Genomic DNA, 20,690 nt, shown 5'->3' on the forward strand with positions numbered 1-20,690 from the left:
TATGTTACTTTTTAATCTACATTAAAAAAATCATTTGTTAGGTTGTTTCGCTACAGTTTCCAATTGATTTTAAGCGGACGTGTTGACATCGATTGCATCGATTCGTGGAGAGCGCCCTCCTTCCTCCTAGTCCTATTTAACACATGCTACGTCCAGTCAAACATTGTGAGATCCATTGAAATTGACTACGAAAATGTCACGAAATGTACGTACGAAATATTGAATGTATAGTCCACTTGGGGAATCGATCATAGCAGAAGGTGTGCAAATTCTGCCTGTAAGTGGTGCAGATCATAGAACACAACGTTGAGTTACCAAGTATATCGAAATCACATGGATGATACTTTGGACTGTGGGCTTATTAGATAAAATACGATACTCAAAAATCGCACATGTTTTGACAAGTTTCTATGTATACACATCGTAAAAACTAATTCGAAACTACTAGCCAGTGTCTACAACATAGTTAAGTTTCTAAACCACAAAAGTTTTGTCTGATATGGTACTAATATATTTTCGGATCTGTTCACATATTGTCAGCAATACACAGTACAACTTCGTCGTCATCGCTGACAACATGGAATGCAGTTTCGATACCTTTTATACGAGAGGAAAATAGTTTACCTTAAAATGGCACTCATTGCTTTTGTATTGTATTATCTACAAAACTAATTTGACTGGACCGAAAGGTTACCCCACGCACTTACATCGAGCAAACCAGTACCAGTATGCAGGTGACATTTTAAATCACGCTACGATTCGAAGCCAGAATGTGATGCTTATTTTTACCCGAAGAACCCGTTTTTAGGGAACCATCTAACATCATGTCTGTCATTGTAACACTGTTGTTGATGATGTGGTGCGGTGAGTATTGGTAATGTATTCATAATATTGGAGTCATATCATGCCAAGTTTTAGCATAACTGATATCTTCCATCTATGGGAGTTGTTACGTGTAGTAATTTGTGTAACTTGTACTTCATAAATGTTCGTTTTCCTCTCTAATCTAGCAATTCGAGTCGTACTCGATGTATATAATCCAACAGAATGGCTATCGCCAATATTCTAAGACGGCGAGTGGCTCGAATACTACAACATTTTATTGGCTAAACACCAGACCCTATTTGCTGGCACGAACATATACGAGATCTTTTAGCCGATGTGTCAAGTAGTTGACCAATACTAATGTGATAAGAATCAGCCCGATCGACGTAAATATTCGCATTGTTTGACATCACTGCTTATAGAAATGAAAACGAGTCCTAACCGAAACATTAACAAATGTTGTACAGGCATTCATAAGTGATACATGTTTCACCATAAAGTGGTAAAATGGTGTTGACATTTGCGCATGTACACAGTCTATCGATCCGTCTTCTTTAAGTCTGTGTGCGCACAAAAAGTATTCCTGACTAACTATAACATAAATCGTGTTTAACATGTATTTCAATTTGGTATTGAATCAGCTTTTAAGTAGACTTGGTTCAAGTCGGTGAATTTCTAAAAATAACATTTGCAGTAGTTTCTCATGTGTCTCTCCTTTTTTCATACAAATCTACTAGTATTTGGAATTTGGCAGCCCAGGCCAGGGTTTCCTAGCGATTGAACGCGTTACCTTTGAGTCTGCGCAGTCGTGAGTTAGTTTCCGCCGGATTCATTGATTCCTGGAGAAACTCCCCTGTACAGCGTTCACCCCACTCATCGCGTTCACCCCACTCATGCGTTTCACATTAAAACAGAACACAAATCATCGCGTTTTCCCCACTTAAACGTTCACAAATCACAGAATTGAACCAAGTCTAGGTTTTAAGGTTCCAAGACAAGAAACTTCACCTTTTTTAATCTAACATTCTCTGGTGGTTAATAAGCTCAGAATCTTCTGAAATCCTAGATATAGGGAAACATTTGGTAACAACAGTGTCGCTATTTTACATAACTATCACGTGAAAGGTAATTTGCATAACCTTTGAAAAATCGTTTTTCGCTATGTTTTGTCTCACAATGCTCTTTCAAAGTGTGTCTCAGAGTTTTAATATCTTGTTAAGTTTTTTTACACAATTTTAAAGAAATCACTAGAGTAAATTCATCGCTTTAGTGTTTTTCTGGCATAACAATGTTTAAGAAGGTTTTAAAAAATTCAGAGACACAATTTGGAAGATCCTTAGGACAGCTTGCGCTCACACAAATTTCAGTCACATATCTTACAGCATTGAAAGAAAACATAGGAAAAACCGATTTTGTAAGTTTATGCAAATTACCTATCACGTGGTAGTTATGTAAATAATGGTAACACTATGGTAACCAAAATGTTCCGCTATATCTAGGCTTTCCGAAAAAGTATAATTTACGGGGGTTCTGAGGTTAATAACACTAGATAATTGTTGGCTTGAAAAAGGCCAGTTTCTTGTCTTGGAACCTTAAATCCAAGTATAAACGGTAAAAAATAATTTCAAAGGCCTTGCTATCCTATACAAGATACATCGGTACGTTTCATATTCGTCGGTTCTTGTGCTGCTGCCACTTTTGTGGATTACTTCGTTCGACATATTTCGCGATCAGGTATATTACAAATATATACTTTATGACTCATGTTTCGAGTGTAGCCGAATGATATATAGCATCAATTATTAGTGTGGAACGAATTATAAAATCACACACATAACTGTGTATGTTTAAATATAAATATCTCATATTTAAGTATTATATAAGTTTTCTTTACTGAAAGTGTAACTTTTATATTTATCCAGTTGTTTTTCACTCATACGCCGATATGAGAGTTGTTGGACCAACGGACGTGTTGTACGTTAAACCAGGAATGTCTGCTTCATTCACCTGTTCTGTTATCTGGGATGTCGGTGATCATCTGCAAACCCTTGTCTGGGGAAGAAGTAAAAATAGTGGTAACACTTGGTCTGCCATTGGACAGTGTTATAATTCTGGTAAAAGTTGTACATATATAGGGGATTATGAAACAGAATATCTCATTGAAAAGAATGGACAAGCCAATGATTTCTTCAAACTTACTGTGAGATCAGCAACATTGGGTGACGATACACACTATGACTGCTGGCCTTTTACCGATGGTCGACCTACAACTCCTCATGCAAGACTTATTGTGTTAAGTGAGTTAGATTTACTCTTTATTATTGTATAAAAGTATGATTTGCTAATGAACGTTAACCTACTTGTTGTCAATACACTCATATATATATATAATATATATATATATATATATATATATATATATATATATATATATATATATATATATATTGTTGTCATACACTGATTATATATATATATATATATATATATATATATATATATATATATATATATTATATATATATAACTTTCTTAAATATAATCCTGTACCAGTAATTTTAAGTTATCCCTTAAAGATATATTAAAGTATTTCAAACCTTTGTACTCTTGGCAATGTATTCGATAATTTGAGAAAATGAAACAAACTGAACCAATGGAAGCAGGAGAGATAAACCAGAGTGCCACCTAAATCAATTTACTCCATCCTAAATATAAATAGTGCATTCTTTGTGTTATTATGCTGTGCACTATTTTCAGATCAAGTGACAAGTGTTACCATTAATAACTTAGGAAACAAAACAACTGTCAAATCTGGTACTGGGGATATCATTTCTTGCAAAGCAACATCCGGGAAACCCCCGACTGATCTATTGAAGACAACAGGCGACAATGACATCATACGTTTTAGTGAAAACATGAAGACAGAACCTGGCGATGATACCAAACTCTACAACACTGCAAGTCTTCTTCTTTATCTATTTAACGCTTCTGATGACCAGCACTATCTAAAGTGTCAAGCATTTCAACATAAAAGCGTAAAGCCAAGAAGTGTACAGATTTTAATGAATGTGCAACGTAAGTTTATTTCGTTATTACCTTATCGTTAACAAGTACAGCACAGTTCATGTTGAGAAATGTAGATCACCTTTTTGTACGGATATCGTCAATATTCTAAGTCCGAAAGAGAGTAGCTCGAAGAACAAATTAATATATAATTGGCAAACTACAAGTATGTGCTTGTCATCACCACAAGCCGCTCAAACGACATGTCAAATTGAAGACGCACACATGTGATAACCTGCATGTCGATCAACGTAAAGTTTACACACACACACACACACACACACACACACACACACACACCACACACACACACACACACACACACACACACATATATATATATATATATATATATATATATATATATATATATATATATATATATATATATATATATATATATAGATAATAATCAAAGCACATTGATGTCTTAGTGGGAAATTACAGTGCTCGATGCGAAAAGTGGAGCATTATAATTAAAGCACTGATCGCTTAAGGTGCAAAGTGGTGATATTTGTCGCTTTAGTTTCATGTATCCTGCAATCTTCAGACATAAGTCTAAGAATCCTAAGAATCCTTTCATTTGTGTGCGAAGATTGCAGGATGCATGAAACTTAAGGCCTCGGCTGGCACCAAATTGTCTCATCAGAAATTTTTACTCATCAGATTACAATTTCAATGGAATACAAAAGGCTATCACACCTCCACAATCCTCTTAAAGACTAGAACAAAGGCAGTCCAATGGATCGCGAACAGTGTCTTTATGTTATTACTTTTTGTGTCTCCTCAGAGCTGAAATAATTCTACAGTCTGTAAACCTTGTTTCTTCTTTTAACGCAAAGACTCTTCCAGTGATGAAAATTGATTCAAAGTGGCGACTGATGTAACCTTCCTACCTATAATCTTTTGATAAGGTTGGTCGGACTTGATAAAACGAAAAAGTGAGAAAAATAAACAGAACAATGTGTGTATTCCGTTGTGTGTAAACACTCAATATTCCTATTTTCGTTTTAGATACTCCCGGTGAAACCTGTGAGTGCAGCATCGCTGTGTCTGTTGTTCTTGGATGCCTATCGGCAATTTTATTTGCCATGATTGTTATGATCATCATTTTCCTGTGGCACAGAGGTCTTCGTCTTTCGCCGTTTCTATGTCAGGTAAGTCTATTACAAACATAGCCTTGTGAAGCTTCAACCAATTCAATTGATTTATCGATTCTAAAATAGAAAATCAAGACAAAGTTATTGCAATGCTGATTTTTGGTATCGTACTATATAACTTTATAACTACGTGTTTTAATTTGCTGTCAAAGCTACAAAGCTTCTCATTTTGCTGTGAAAAGACTCCATTCTTAACAAGTGCGTCACTCGAGACCGTACGTGATTCATTCAGGCGGAGCTAGATAGTTTACATCTGGCCAGTGTACAGGAGACTTAGTTGTGTGCCATGATTTGGCATAGTGCATACGAATGAAGTAACTCCCATGGCAAACATAGCCAATGACATAATGTACCAAACACGTATTTTACTTGGTATTGGATTCTTTTCCTGGTGAAAGAGTAGTTTTACAGCGTTGACAGAAAATCAGAGTACAACGCGAGATGTGAGTTTGAGGTACGGTCAGAAGATTGTGGATAGATGTTGGGCAATGACATTATTATTTCTTGAAACTTTTAGTATTTTAAGCCAAAAAAGGAGAAAGGGTGCCAATATGAAAAATCTAAATGTACACAAGCGACACTTTCAGAAACATATTCCTCCAAAGAGAATCTGCAGTGAGCAGTTTAATGAATATGACGCTTATTGTTTGTCTGCATTGTTCGATCAGCGACGGAGAATATCTTTTACTAAATTAACATTGACAGGAAATGACAATGCTTTATCTTCAGTCATCTCGTAACTTTCTCATTGGCTGACCTTTGTCACAGCAAAGCCATGCAAGTTGCATAGAATGAAAAGAAACGATGCCTGGTGCACTGAAAGATAAATATGAAATATGAAACGGTGCACTGAAAGATAAATGGAAATAATTATTAAGGCGATCATCAAAGAAACAACTTCATCTCTAAATCTCAGTTTGCCAGATTGATTCTGTGCAAGCGAAGCACCAACCATTGAGTGCAGTCTAATCAGTAAAATATAGAAACCAAAATAGTACTTCAAATTGTAGACTTAAAAAGAACCGTAGGCGGCGCTATACATTAAAATTATTTATTGGGGATAAGGTGATGCGTATGTGATCGTGACAACAGAATAATGTAAATGTTTTATTGGTTATGTTATTATTTAAAAGTTTTGTTACGCTTCTTTAAGAGTAATCAGCATTATGCAAAGAACAAAGAGCGTGTTATTAGCGAACTACTGGTATTTCATTAAGCTTGAAAATCAACCCTTTTATTGATTGGTCGTTCACAAGGAAGAGTTGGTAATGAAATTCATATTAACCTCGAAGTCTGGTGATCCTTACACCCTTGTTAACGATGTTTCACACACAGTTACGAATTCGTGGCAATGATGTAGCTGAGAGTCCTGAGTATATAAACATAGATACAGAACCTACTTACGTAAGTCTTGAAGATTGTGTGAAGGAACGAGATGACTACTTAAAGGCTGGAGACGCCATTTTGGAATTTCCAAGAAATCGCCTGTTTCTAAAGGAGACACTAAACGAGGGGCAATTCAGTAAGATAGTGAAGGGGGAAGCCTGGTTTATTGGCGGCAAAGATGGAGTAAGTGACGTCATCATCAAAGTTGCCAAAGGTAATGTTTTTAACTTGAGAAACTGATACTCTGACAAAATAAAAGAATGCATGCCATTAATTAGATCCAAAAAAGTGGGGGGAAATATCGAGGAATGTCGTATAATCTATGCCTGTATATCGATCGAACTCTATGGTAACAGATGTAAGTACCATACTCAAGGTCATTATCTTTACAGGCGATAACAGTGTCTTCAAACAGGAAATAGAGGTGATGGGGACGCTGTCTCAAGTGAAGAGAGTGATACGAATTCTTGGCTGTTGCACTGAGGAAGGTAGGATTTGAAATAGACTATTTTCTCTTCACCATAATTTCCAAGTCTGATCCTACAGCTTGTTAGTAAGTCAGTAATCCTGTTTTGATCAGTTGGTACAAGTATATATCTATTAACGCAGCAGAACAACAAAGGATAAATTGATTTTTCAGCATAGTGAAATTAACAAATCTATTACGATTTACTTTAAAAATGTTTTCTTTCAATTGCATAGGTTCCGTGTTTAAAGTTATACAGTCACCTGTAATCTAAATATGCCCATATACGGTCAAAGGGTGCTTTCCTTGGTGTTCAAAATGCCCATATGGGGGCGCTGTTTTTAAAAAGCGGCCACCCGCTTAAAATATGTGGTTGGTTAGATTTTCTCTTTCCATGGTAACTGTGGCAAAATTGGAACAGGTGACAGTATACCTTTAAGACTAAATCTTGGAAATATCAAATTTGAAATATCCTGACTTTTCAAGAATGTCGTGTAAGAAGCTAATTTCTTTGTAACAAACAACACCTTTCATTTTTAGATCCTCTGTACATGATCATAGAGTACGCCCCCAACGGATCGTTACGAAGCCTTCTAGAAAATATGAAAACTTGGGATACTGATGAACGGAAAAACAATGAACTTTATCTTTTGAGATTCGCTGTAAGTGCAGCAGAATGTATGCAGTGTCTTTTAAAGAATGAGGTAAGCACTTTCCTTGAGTTTTCAAAGAATGTTCTTTGTTTACCATTTAAATGATGCCTACGCTGACAACATACTGACAGACAAAAGTGTTGGGGTCAAAGGTCAATAACTTTATCACAATGTTGACTTGCTATTAGCCGATTTCAACCACTCTAGGCGTACTGAGATCCATATTCAAAAGACGACGGAGCAAAAAAAGAAAAAGAAAATATTATTAAATTCAGAAGCTAGTAGGATAGGGAGGGAGGCTGGGTAACTCTCTAAGGTCGAAGCCAGCTGTGAACATCTGTTAGGTTGCCTCGTTCCGGGACCATCCCACTCACAGCCTTGAACCTGACCCATTTAAACTACCATAAAACAAGTATCATTGCTCTAGCAAAATCATGGAAATTGTGAACGTGTTATTGAACTTTGTTTGATGATATACGTCACTCTCATTTTCATTTATTACGAGGTCAGCGTTTGTTGTTATGCTTTAATTTTATTAGTTTTGTAGCTCTATTGTAGCTCTATTGTTAAGTGTGACAATCATATAATTATATACAACAACTATTTCTGTGTCTTTTCATTTCTAGATCGTCCATAGAGAGATCATGGGGAAAAACTTTCTTGTTGACAGTCAGTGGAAGTGTAAAATATCTTGTCTTGGTTCGTCAAGTGCTGTTCTTACTGATCAAAGATACAGACAAAAGATGAGGGTAATGTCACTACGCAGTGAACCTAGTAACAACCTTAAATAAATGACACCTGACGCACTTAACAATGTGCTGATACTGTTTCTTTGTTTGTATCTGTTCGTTTGTTTGTTTGTTTTGTTTGTTTGTTTTACATTGACTGACAATCAACCGTAATTTTTATCAGTCGAAACAAAACAAAACAAAATACTCGTCCCACAAACTCAATATATCGCATCAGAAAGTTTCCTCTTTATTTTCTCTCATTGGAATTATTCACTCCTTTGCTGTAACTACAAGCCATACAATGTCTTACTTGGAAGGATACTATAGCTTTAATAACGATCATGTCGCTCCGATCAGAGTAACTTACCAATCAGATGGATAGCACCGGAAGTACTGTCAGGCAACGCGTATACTGCAGAAAGTGATGTTTGGTCTTTTGGTGTTCTCCTCTGGGAAATATTTTCATTCGGTAGGTTCAATAATTTTATCATATTCACATTCGCTCAAGTTTTCCGTGTCCGGGAAAAATTAAGAGGTTTCAAAGGTGACTATTCCTGGAATAGTTTTGAGTTTCTACAACTCTTTGCCGATAGTCATGGTGATCTAAGATATGTCGGAAGCAAAACGTTAATAACAGTCAAGTAAGAAGTACGATACGTAGTCTGATTAATTGTAGACAACGTGTCTCTCTACACCTCTTCTAATTCTGTGATTTTTCTCATTCTGCTGATTTATACTTTGGATTTTCGGCGAAATGACTACAGAATCTAAACGACTAATGAAGGCACGTAAATCTATGTTGAAGTGTATTTATCACGTAATTGATATTAAACCTCTGCTGTCTGTCAGGTGACATTCCTTATGAAACTCTTGAAGACGATGACGTCAAAGAATTCATTGAAAATGGAAATCGACTGGAAATTCCGTCAGGATGTACAGAATCCATGTGAGTTGAAACCTAATGACGTCAGATGCTGCAAGTCTATTTAGGTTCACGTTTTCTGTGAATTGCCTACAGCAAAGTCTCTTCAACAGTCATTGGTGTCCAAAGACAAAAATAACGTTTTTTGATTAAATAGTGTAATAACTCCGCAGTAGCATTTTGCCGTTTGTTGAAAGTCACGTTGTCTTTTGAAAGCTACCCAAATTTTTCTTCTTTTACAGCTATCAACTGATGACGTCATGCTGGATGGAGATACCAGCCGAGAGGTCAACAGTCACTGACCTCGTCGACATCTTACAAAAGTTTCAGTCCGAGTGCCGGTTTATGCAACAGTGAAGTTTGATTTTAAATTTCCTTGCTCGCTTGAACAGATTTCATGCTCCAAAGGAATGCAGGCATTCTATAAATCGTTGGCCGAGAACATCAATACACACAATACTATAATACACTTGACTGGGGAAATATGAAAATTTATGTCGGCATTTAAATCAGTTTAAGGTGGATTTCATCGGAAATGAAATATTTGACTTTGAACGTATACAGAGTTGTAGAATCTCATAGATATATATTTCCTTCCTTGTACTTTCCTTTGGATTACTGAAAGTGTGTTTGCAAAAGTACTGATTATGAAAATCTTAAGTTCATATTATGAATATGTAATTTTATTTCTTTAAACTTTCACCACCATTAATTAATATCTTGATAATTCTGATGCCTGGGCCCATGGTTGATGATTAAATAGCAAATGGACAACTGACAGGAAAAGAAGTTACAGCAAAAAGATGGTATTATAATTAAAATAACTATGAAACATTTTATTTATGCCAAGGCCTCTCGAAAGGGAAGTTGCAAACAACATTTTTATAAAAACAGATTTCATACAAGTTGTGCCCATACGTTGACCAATGATTGCTAATTTTAAATAAAGGTCTTGGCTACGGAGTCATTTTCCTTAATCATAGTCTCGTGAGGTACAGTGGCTACGTTTAGATGTCAAATATTGACAAATCGTCACTTTTGAAATTTGTTTGCGTGACTGAAAATAAATGTCCAATAATTTTCCTACGCTCTAGGTTCCTTTAGAGCACCTGCCTGCTATTCAATTTGTCGGCAAGTCAAAATAAAATGTTTCTAAATTTTGCGATAGACTGTGTTTCGTTTTTCACTAGGAAACCAACTTTACAATTGTCAGCCACGCCCCTTTTTTAATATAATGAATGGGCCATTCAGAGATCCGAGGTATCGTTTTGTTGTCGTTTTTTAGGCTTCGTCTGTAAAATCTTTGATATCTAATGCCATTCTCTTATTTAATTTACTCGCATATTATGTGATCTCGAACGTTATTAACAAAGTGAAATGAAAATCCTCGATCAATCATCAATCTAAAAACATAAATTTCAAATCCACTTGAGAGAATATCTAAAAAATAAAAAAATTGTTAGAGGCAATAGGGAAAAAAAGGCATCAAATAAAAAGGAAAATAACACTGGATAAAGACCGATATTTTAATACGTGTATCTTTTATAAGTATTCCTTTGAGTATAATCATAGTTATTACTCAATAAAACACGAGCTCTTGAAAAAGAAAAATTATTTTGCATCATTCGATAACTGCAGCTCAGAGGGGATAACAAGTTGAGTACCAGCTATCAATACTTGTTGGAATATAATATCGACAAACTTAAACTAATTGGGCTGGAAATCTTTGACAGGAATTGAAATGAAGAGTCCCATGACCCGGATTTTAACCCCGATACCCACTCACCTTCTACCCTATCGTCTGTTCCTGTTTCATTATTTGATTTCGCTCCCGAAATGACCAGCGATTGGGTAAGCTGACGCGATATTTGTCGAAACTCTGTTTGTTTACGCTCGCTGTGTTCCGACAACAACCACCAGCATAACGTTGCCCTCACTAGGCATACGTCACGAACAATGTGTCTCTCTGGTCATGTATTCTTAAATTATTTCACTACAAATAATTGTCATTCTCATTATACTGTATCAGACTGTGTGGAAAGACCGTCTGCGTTTTATGGCGTCATGGTTTTTTGGCTACAGTACTACTTTAAGTTGAAACTTTGCTGTCGAGATACAAACTTTGTGAACAATGTAAAGCCTTTTGACATAGACAGATTTCGATGGCAATTTCGTCCATTTCCACCCACAATACATCAAGCAAACCAATCTGCTTCTCAACTGGCGATTCATTTTGGCACTTACAAATTCATTAAGCGGGGGAACAACTTCTGTGCAAGTTTTCGTTATCTTTATAGGTGAATAGCACTCTTTATTATTATCGTTAAGCACTGTCCATTAACATGCTGAGATATCTTCAATTGTACATATAACTTTGTTAATATATGAAGCTGCAACATCGCGTCTGTGACGTAGGCCACTAATGATTTATTCCTTACTTAGGGCAGTAGCTGTTTGTCTTCAAAATCAAAGATAATCAAATAACTGTTCATTATTCATGATAGGAGGTTAATATAGGTGTGGAATATTGTTGTAAGTAATTATTTTCGGTAGTGACTGTGATTTATACATGCACTAATTACAACAACATCAGCTCTTAATACATCTTCTGACCTGACGTGTGTAAAAGTTCACACATGCATCCTGGAGCAGAATAGGGAACACAAGATCAATGTTGTAGCAACTGTACACAGAAGCAACGTAGCGTGTAGAATTTCCAATATTTTGGGCAATGCTAGATTTAGAGTCTTGTTTGATCTCCCATTCAGGGAAGCAACATTACATCCAGGCTACTGTCATTAATGGTTTACCACTTTCACCAAATAGAAGCTGGAATGTGCCATGCATCAACACATTGTTTCTTGAAACCTAAACTCCCTTCAAGAAGCACTGATTTTATCATCAGTTGTATAGTGATGCCAAAATTTACCTGTGTTTGAAACATGAACTTATGACAAAGCAAAAGTGTAACTTGCTGCTAAACCCTTTGATTCTATATCTAGACCACTAACTGTCAACAAATCATTGCTGGCTGAAACCTTCAGAGGGTTGAACTAATCTACAAGGGAAGTGAACACAGAAGGACTTTGGCTACATAACGACAAACATGAGAGTCATTGACTGGTAGAGATATCGATAGGACGGGAATTGCTAGTTCCATATTATATAGGGCAACGTTTTTACTTTGTATTTCAGTTTGTTCCCAGCATCACTGTCATTGTTCACTTTTTCGTAAAGTCATTTGGTTATCAAACGCATAATAGTTATGAAGTGGACCATGCAAACCGAATAATTAAATGCAAAGGTTGGTGGCGCTGCTACAGTCAATAATCCTATCATGCACAAGTCAGATGTAACTGTACTCCCGGGGGATTACTTGTTCAGAGAAGTGGTAGGGATTTGTAGCCGCATGTAAAAGGCCCAGGGCCCATTTTAGACCTAAAATCCTGTTATTTTCGGACCCCATTTTAGACCTTTATGACCTTTGACCCAGGTCAAAAGTCAAAGCATCAAAATTCTCAAAATAGTATAGGGTAAAAAGGAAGCATTTTCATGACCGTGTTACTGGCAAAGCATATACTCGCATTTCGTTTAGGTTTATATGTTGTTGCTGGCAAGCCATGATTTCCGAAAGATATTGCTTGAAATACTGCAAAATTGGGATGAAGTAAAATATCTTTCACCCTCACCAAAATTTTGGTCCAGCTTCTGAAAATTATAAGTTATTTGCAGTTACAGTCTGTATACTACACCAATTCATTTTGCCATGGTCGACCTATCAGACAAGTGCGTTTACCTCTAAAATCATCTTATCAGTTGCCATGGCGTGACCTCGTCAGGTGACTAGGCAAAGAACATTAAGGTTCGCATGGACTTTGTTCAATCACCGCACCTACGACACTTAAATTGGGCATTGTTCCGCTTGGTGGTCAGCCATATTGATTTTCATAAAATTCCAGGCACTACGACAAAATAACGGCAGATACTTGGTTAAAATAACTACATCAAGTTCAACAATACAAGTCATTTTGAGAGGTATGTAATCACAGCCTTCAAAATATCACCTCTAAGCAAGGTAGGAATTTTCTGTCAATTGATATTGCTTTCGTCTTTACTATCGTCTTCTGAAGTCGGTTGTAAATATCCACCTTTCAAAGTAACGATATCTGGCATCAACTGATACAGAGATATTTCTTACTGACAGGGAAATGAAGAAGATAAGAATTTAACTTTTACACGAATACTTCATGTCCCCTTGTTTTAAGAGAGAACAAGCTCAGAAAATTTTTGCAATTGATATAGATATAAAGAGTTGCAACATTACGCAAGTAGTTGTCATAGCCAATATGCATCATATATGGTAAAGTACATGCATATCGCCTGTAGAATGCAGCTCGGGCACAGATATCGAAACTCTGCAAAGTTTAAATCACTTTTCTGATCTACCGCTTTTGTGGGATCGTTTTGTTTCAAAATCCCGATAGTGTTAACACAGAGATGGCGGCCATTTTAAATATCAATTACCGCTGATATCGGACACATAGCACCAAAGTTTGCACAGTGATCTTCAGATGTTTATTCTCGATTTCGTAAAACAATGATTTAAAAGTTCGAGGAAAATTAGAGCAAGTCCTGCCCTTAACTAGGCTCGTATTACCGTAAAATTAATGGATATAGGCTGTTACCTAAAAATGTTAACAGTTTGCGTTGATTAATCATACGGTCCAATGCAATATTAACCATTGCATAAACATGTTCCAAATTGCTTCTCTTTGCATAACCATAAACGCCAATTCATCCTCCCTGTTGGCATTGTACGATTGACATGGCGGGAAAGGATTTTCTTCACTCAAAATTTTAATAAATGCTCGTTCCTAGCAGAGAAATGTGAAAATTATACCATAATGTTAAAGATATAACTATTGGAATAGATTAGGTCAATGCTATGCACAGTACACATTCATATTTTGATTGGCGGGACCTTCATAAATAAAACTATAATTTTCATAGATAACTGTGAATGGTAGAACCAGTAACAAATACATCAAAATAAATGGGATTTGCCAAATTGAGTTTTATTGGTCACAGTATTGAGACCAATATTACACGATAGCCTAAGAAATACCAACAGCAGAGTTGAAATAAAATATGTTTCAGTATAAAACTTTATCTTCGATGTAGTTGTTTACCCCAGGCCTTTAGCTTGCCTGTAATAAAGGCTTTAAAAAGGGTAAAGCCATAACTAGGCTTGGTTGAAATTGAGTCCGGATTATTCATTGTAATCAACTTCCTATGTGGCTTTTATTAACTGTTTTAAAAATTGAAATATAAGTTTAGAAAATACAGTCATCAGCTTCCTATGTGACTTTACATATACTAGATGTTTGAACAATTTGAAAAATACATTTAAAAAAAACAAAAAAGGACAAAACAAAAATTCTGCAATGTGTTTTTATATGTTCCCCATCAAAATAAAAAATGATTTATTTAATATTAAAAATATCTGAGATTTCAATGTCTGTGTGTGGAGTACGTAAGTATGCATAATTCCACACGGGCACTTGCAGCTCCAATCAGTAGAGCTTTAAAATGCCTATTTAGTTATAACAAATTGTAAAGTCACACTAAAATGTTAATCAAATAACTTTCCTGCGTTTTGAATGTTGCTATATAAACATTGCAAATGATTTTGCTTCGTTATAAACCCGATGTTTCCTACAATAATGACACTCATATCAAATTTGGTTTCAGATCCGTAGCTGTTTGATACCATTACTTCGTTATAATAATAAACTCCTGTTGCTGGGGTCTTATCGACAGTGTCCCTTGTGAACCTTGACCCAATAAATGCTACTTTTGACCCAGCTCCGCGTCCTGCCATTAATTTTAACTTTATCTTCGCTTGGCTGGAAGTGCAAACAGAGCAGGTTATCATTGTGACCTTTTCTTAATCATGTACTCATGCTTCTACCCGACTTAATCAACGCAACAGAGTTAGCTCAATCAAAGAAGCAGTCATGACTATCGTTTGAATGAGAACAATTAATTTAAATTTGACAACCAAATATCAGTACAGTGCAAAAATACCTTTCTCAAACAAATGGTTTGATAACTTTTAACTAGAAAAAGTCACGAATGGATTCTGCTTCACAAGGTATAATACACTGCTCGGCCAAACGACTAAATTGTCGTAATGTTCTTACTTTGACCCCTCCTTGCGCAAGTGCATTGTCACTGGCAAATATTTTGTATCAGCAGACGGAGTTTGGATGGACTGATTCTTATAGATTAGGTCACCTTAAACTAAAGTATCAGTGATAGTGAAGGTTCCTTGCATGATTTGGATTATTGGGTTTGTTTTGACGTCAAATTCCTCATTCGATATAGAAAATAGCGTGTTTTCCCTGGGATGATGAGATGACATTGTTTCACAAGAACTGACTACAAGACACTGTCTTCAGGGTTAGGGAAGACACCATATTTTAGCGACAACAACGTAACATCGAATTGCCAAACACTATATATTTGTGTCTAAATCTATAATCAGACGATTTTAAACTGCCCCAGGTCAAAGATAAAAAGTATTTCACGTTTCGTATTATTATATATGATATTGATAATGCCTTTGTTGTTGATTGCTACATCTTACCTCATCTGTCTAATTTTCCCTTTGAATGTAGAAACACTGACGTTTTCAAAATAGAAACCATAGTTTATTATATCAGATTAATTTAAACCAAATGAAGACGGGTACTGTTCTTGCACAAAAAGTGGAATGAATTACGAATATTGAGTATTGTACAAAGCAATTTTGAATTCCCCAGTTTTGTAACAGAGATATTTCATAGTTTGTATTTACTAGGCAATTTTTCACAGGGAGTTTATGCAAGAAGGATCTCGCAAATACCAGTTATCCACCTGAATCCGTTTACGCAATACGCGTAAAAGCAAATATAATAAAAAGTGTGTAGATATATAATTTCTAATCCATATAACAGTACATTGAACGTGTGCATTTATTGAAAGACACCAGTTGAAATAAGAAAAGTTTGTCATTTATATCACAGATTTAGTTAAATCGAATCTCCATTTTTCCGCTACTTTACTTAATATCAAATTGATAAATGTTAGTAAGACATCTCTAAAATTTAATTATTTCTGCAAGAGTCATTTCAGTATCCCCTCAGATGTGTAAATGTCTGCACGTGACAATATTAAGTATGGACCTACAGGGGAGGGACGTTGAAACAGAGTCTGAAAATACCATTATTGACTGTCAAGTCATCATAATAAGAAGTAATTTTAGCTTGAATCAAAATTTACATGCTCAAACCATAGACAGTAGAGAAACAGGTTAGGAAGCTACGGTATTTCCTGTGGACAAACTAGCTTGGAATAAACTACGTTGTGTTTGCATACCTATTGATAAACAAATCCAATTAACGGCCAGCTGAGCAAAATCTCGCATCGCAGGCCTTAAATTCAGTGTGTGCTGAATACAACTTCTTCGTATCAAAGAAGAGTGGTTCTAAATACTATTTCTTCAGTATTAATTGATATCATATGAAATACAATGCATTTTGGCACACTTGGGAGGCTAAGATGAAACTTGCGCCACTTATTCTGTACTTCCGGTTCATATACTTGCTCTCTCCGATGCGATTGTTTAAATATTTTTTTCTGCAGGACTGACCGTGAATTTTGCAACAAATTTCAAATCTGAATTCCTGACTTCACCTACCATACATTAAATACAAATGTACAATACAAATGCACTCATCTAACTTGTATCTGCCGATAAAACGGTACACAAAATCACCGGCTCACAATTTTAGGTGTTACTATGACACGAGCGTTACATACGAACGACCATGACGTAAAATCACGATTTCTCCAAAGCCTTGCAAAGCCTCCACAATTAATATACACTATCACATCCGCTGATACAACTGTTAAATAATACAATAAACGCAACCGACATTTAAACGCAACGATCCCTTATAAATCGGGACACAGAGATCCGACTAGTTTTCATGAATCAAAACATCCCGTTTTGTGTTATCGCTGGAACGTGTGTTAATGGTTTTCTTTTACTGACTAACTGAAAATCATGTGAGTAATCAAAAAACGCGATACGCCATTACACTTGTAGTTCGCTAAGCATTTCACTTATTACAGTAATTAATCAGACTATCAATGTACGTCTGGCAAAGAAAGGGACACAAACTCGACTGCACTTACATGACGCACGATTGCACTGTATACATACGTAAACTATGTCGTCGCTGACGGTCTCTATGCGATCTCACAATCTTTGTATTTCATTGAAATCATTTTCTTCAAAACTACAGCTTTGATATTTGGTTTATAGGTTCCAAGAAAGACCTATTTTCAGATTTGTTCAAACTGAGCAGTAATATGCAAATTTGTACTTAAAGGGCAATTTTTGTCATTTTTTGTAAAAAAATTATTTCACCAAAATCGTCTATCTGACAGCTTAAGGTTTGATATTTGGCAAATTATTTTTTGGTATGCAAAATGTGATATATTGAAATCACGATAAAATCTGCAATTTTGTTTTTGGGGTGCCCTTTTTGCAATGTCTCTCTCAAAAGCTGCTCGTCTAATGTTATGCGGCATGATCTTAATGTAATACGTTCAACGTATGATGACGTCTTCAATTGTGTATTTGCAGCTATTTTGTCATTTGTTGTCAGGCCACTTAAATGAGCTATCAAAGATTTCCACCTTCTCCACCAACACGTGTGTTAAAAATAGTTATTCTCTACATAATTCAGTGAGCTATATCGGCCGCCAGGTCGCTTGTTCATTTACCTTGTCGATGTATAAACATAAAATCACTGAGGTAGAAACAAATCTGCAGACTCCAATAATTAAAACGATGAAAAGCTTGCGTAAAGATGACGATCAGGCGAAACGTTGGAAGTTGTAATATGACGTGAATCACAGCTTCTGTGTTGGATTAAATTATCATGACTCTAAAGTTGTGCTTTAGGTTAGCAAAATTAAATATGTAATATAGAAATAACGGGCGACGCGCTGACCATTAACGTTTATTTGTGGGCAAGGGCGAGAGGAAAGCCAAAAATTAACGGGCGAGGCTTGCCGAGCCCGTTAATTTGGCTTTCCTCGAGCTCGCGCCCATAAATAAACGTTAATGGTCAGAGCGGAGTCTGTTATTTCCATTATATTATCAACGAACCGGAGAAAACCGTCAAAATTTGCGAAAATTTTCGGAGCGAACGACAACTGGGCCCAAGAACTGAGCAATACGCGACGCACTGTCACGCGCGCTGTAAAATATTGGCAAATCTTGAAATATTTTCAGAAAAAAGTATCTCAAATTGGCCCACAAGTGCTCCATTTTATTTTGATTGATTATGATTTACGTTTGAGCTGTAAAGTTACGATACATTGAGTTGTTAATCTTATTATTCATATTCACGGGCACATAAACAGACCAGTACTGTGTATTTGTGGTCAGTCACGTGGTTCAGCTCGACCAATCAAATGCGACAGGCAGGGCATGGTAATATTATGTTATTTTCATTGTTTATAAATCCCACATAATCCCATTTAGAAGGAATACAATGTTTCTTTGTCGCATCTAGAATATATCAGTCTTGAGAATGATGAAATCAGACTTAAATCGGAACGACAACTTTATACTGAAAATACGTTAAAGGAAGTTATTTTTCACTGCGAACTGCCGTGACGAAAGCTTTCGTTCGAGCAGAGCGTTTACTCAGGTTGACGCTTCAAGAGTAATGAAACAAGGAGATTAGCTGAAACAGTCGTTTGATCAGCCTGGGTGAAGTGGAAAGCAGAGCACAACATTGGTGCAGAGAGCATGCAAAGAGCGGCACAAGCGTTTCTTTGTCTGCAGAAAGATGTATTGCAAAGACGACATACTACGAGTTGTATACGGAAATCGTTAGTCATTTTGTCAATGACTTAATTCTTAACAGCTGTTGGGAATACGTTATCAACCCGATTATACTTACAAACGGATTATTTTTTCTTCTTTTTTGACCAATCATAAATTGAATCCGATAACCTGAGAGCATTGTCAGAGCTACGATTGATTCCAATAATGATATGTTTATGGCGATTTGCCAAATGCTGTGACTGAGAGCTTGACAATTATTAAGCCTTTAACTGTCAAGTGGCTGCTTTTACGGTAGCCGGTATGTTTTATTATCATAATTATTTTCAAATACCAAAACATTACCCTTACTAAAATGACGATTTACAATTCCAAGTCAGAATGGAGAATATAGTTTCCTCCTTGTTGACATTCCTATTTAATAATAATAATAATATTTATTTCTTGAAAAAACGCTTTCCATGTAAACACATCTCAAAGCGCTGTACATAACTTGATAAAAAGTGAAAAGGCATTTAAAATGTTGTATGATAAAAAGTCATTCGGTGAATAAAAAAGTTTTAAGGTTTGATTTAAAAATGTTAAAATTCTCACTGCAACGGAGTAAAATGGGCAGCCTGTTCCACAACCGTGGAGCACCTGTAGAAAATGACCTGTCTCCATAAAAAGCCGTGTTAACAATAGGCTGATAAAGTGTATAAGCTCCATCTGTAAAAGAGCGAAGAGTGCGGCCAGAAGAGCGAATATGTAAAAGCTCTCTTAGGTACGAAGGAGCCATATTATTTAAAACTTTGTAAGTCAAACAAATTATTGTACATTCTAAAAAGGTTTCTATTTCTCTCCTATATCAACGAAATGTGTCTAAGTATTCTGGAATGAAAACTGCTGTCATCAAAGCTGTGTTACCACAGTCCGTGACAGACAGGTGAACTATCACCTTTAGTGTAAAGTCATAAATGCAAAATTTATCTCTGGTAGGTTGCTGAAAGAAAACTTAAAAGGTTATCAACAGCGACCTTTTAGTCAATCAATACCTATGATTTTATTGACTACGGTTACGTTTATTGGGCGACGAAATCTTGCCCTAGTGGATTTTTTAGCAATGGCCGGTTTGGTATAACGCTGAACACTACATGTTCAGCGAGCATGCGAATTAAATGTTATATCATATCAAATCACTAGTTTTGGCAGAGTTTATCAAAATGTGCATGGAATTACCCGAAAGCAGACGATAAGTTGTGTATTCAGACACTACATTATAACCAATAATTTTCGGTATGTTGAATGCTAGAAATATACCTCTAAGTCGAACATCTAATCATTTGACAATATTTATTTTCTGTGCATTCTGTGTTATGATTTAATCTCTAATCGCTGATAATATCCTTCCAACCAGTACGTTACATATAATTTTGATAGCAACATTAAATATAAATTTGGTTTTAACGTTATCATGAAAGTGAAAGACAATTTTCTAATTTATGTATTCTTGTCTTAAGTATAAGAATCACTCAAAAGTTATCTGTTAAGGATTATGTGTTTTACAGCCTTGAAAATATAAAACCATATCTTCAAGG

The 20,690-nt window shown here is 35.9% G+C and overlaps 2 protein-coding genes across 2 annotated transcripts in view; both read left to right on the plus strand.

The window, feature by feature from the left end:
- LOC139125442 (fibroblast growth factor receptor-like) overlaps positions 1 to 20,690 on the plus strand; it is a 108,223-nt gene that overhangs the window by 25,482 nt on the left and 62,051 nt on the right. The window lies entirely within an intron of this gene.
- LOC139125613 (proto-oncogene tyrosine-protein kinase receptor Ret-like) lies at positions 389 to 10,684 on the plus strand. Its single transcript, XM_070691709.1, has 11 exons — positions 389 to 864; positions 2,748 to 3,122; positions 3,583 to 3,900; positions 4,903 to 5,045; positions 6,384 to 6,648; positions 6,827 to 6,922; positions 7,441 to 7,604; positions 8,180 to 8,302; positions 8,642 to 8,753; positions 9,134 to 9,230; positions 9,449 to 10,684. The coding sequence occupies exons 1-11, from the start codon at positions 825 to 827 to the stop codon at positions 9,561 to 9,563; spliced, it is 1,848 nt and encodes a 615-aa protein (XP_070547810.1). The 5' UTR covers positions 389 to 824; the 3' UTR covers positions 9,564 to 10,684.

This window comes from Ptychodera flava (assembly GCF_041260155.1).
Source record: "Ptychodera flava strain L36383 chromosome 3 unlocalized genomic scaffold, AS_Pfla_20210202 Scaffold_25__1_contigs__length_14229661_pilon, whole genome shotgun sequence".
In the NCBI taxonomy this organism is placed as follows: domain Eukaryota; kingdom Metazoa; phylum Hemichordata; class Enteropneusta; family Ptychoderidae; genus Ptychodera; species Ptychodera flava.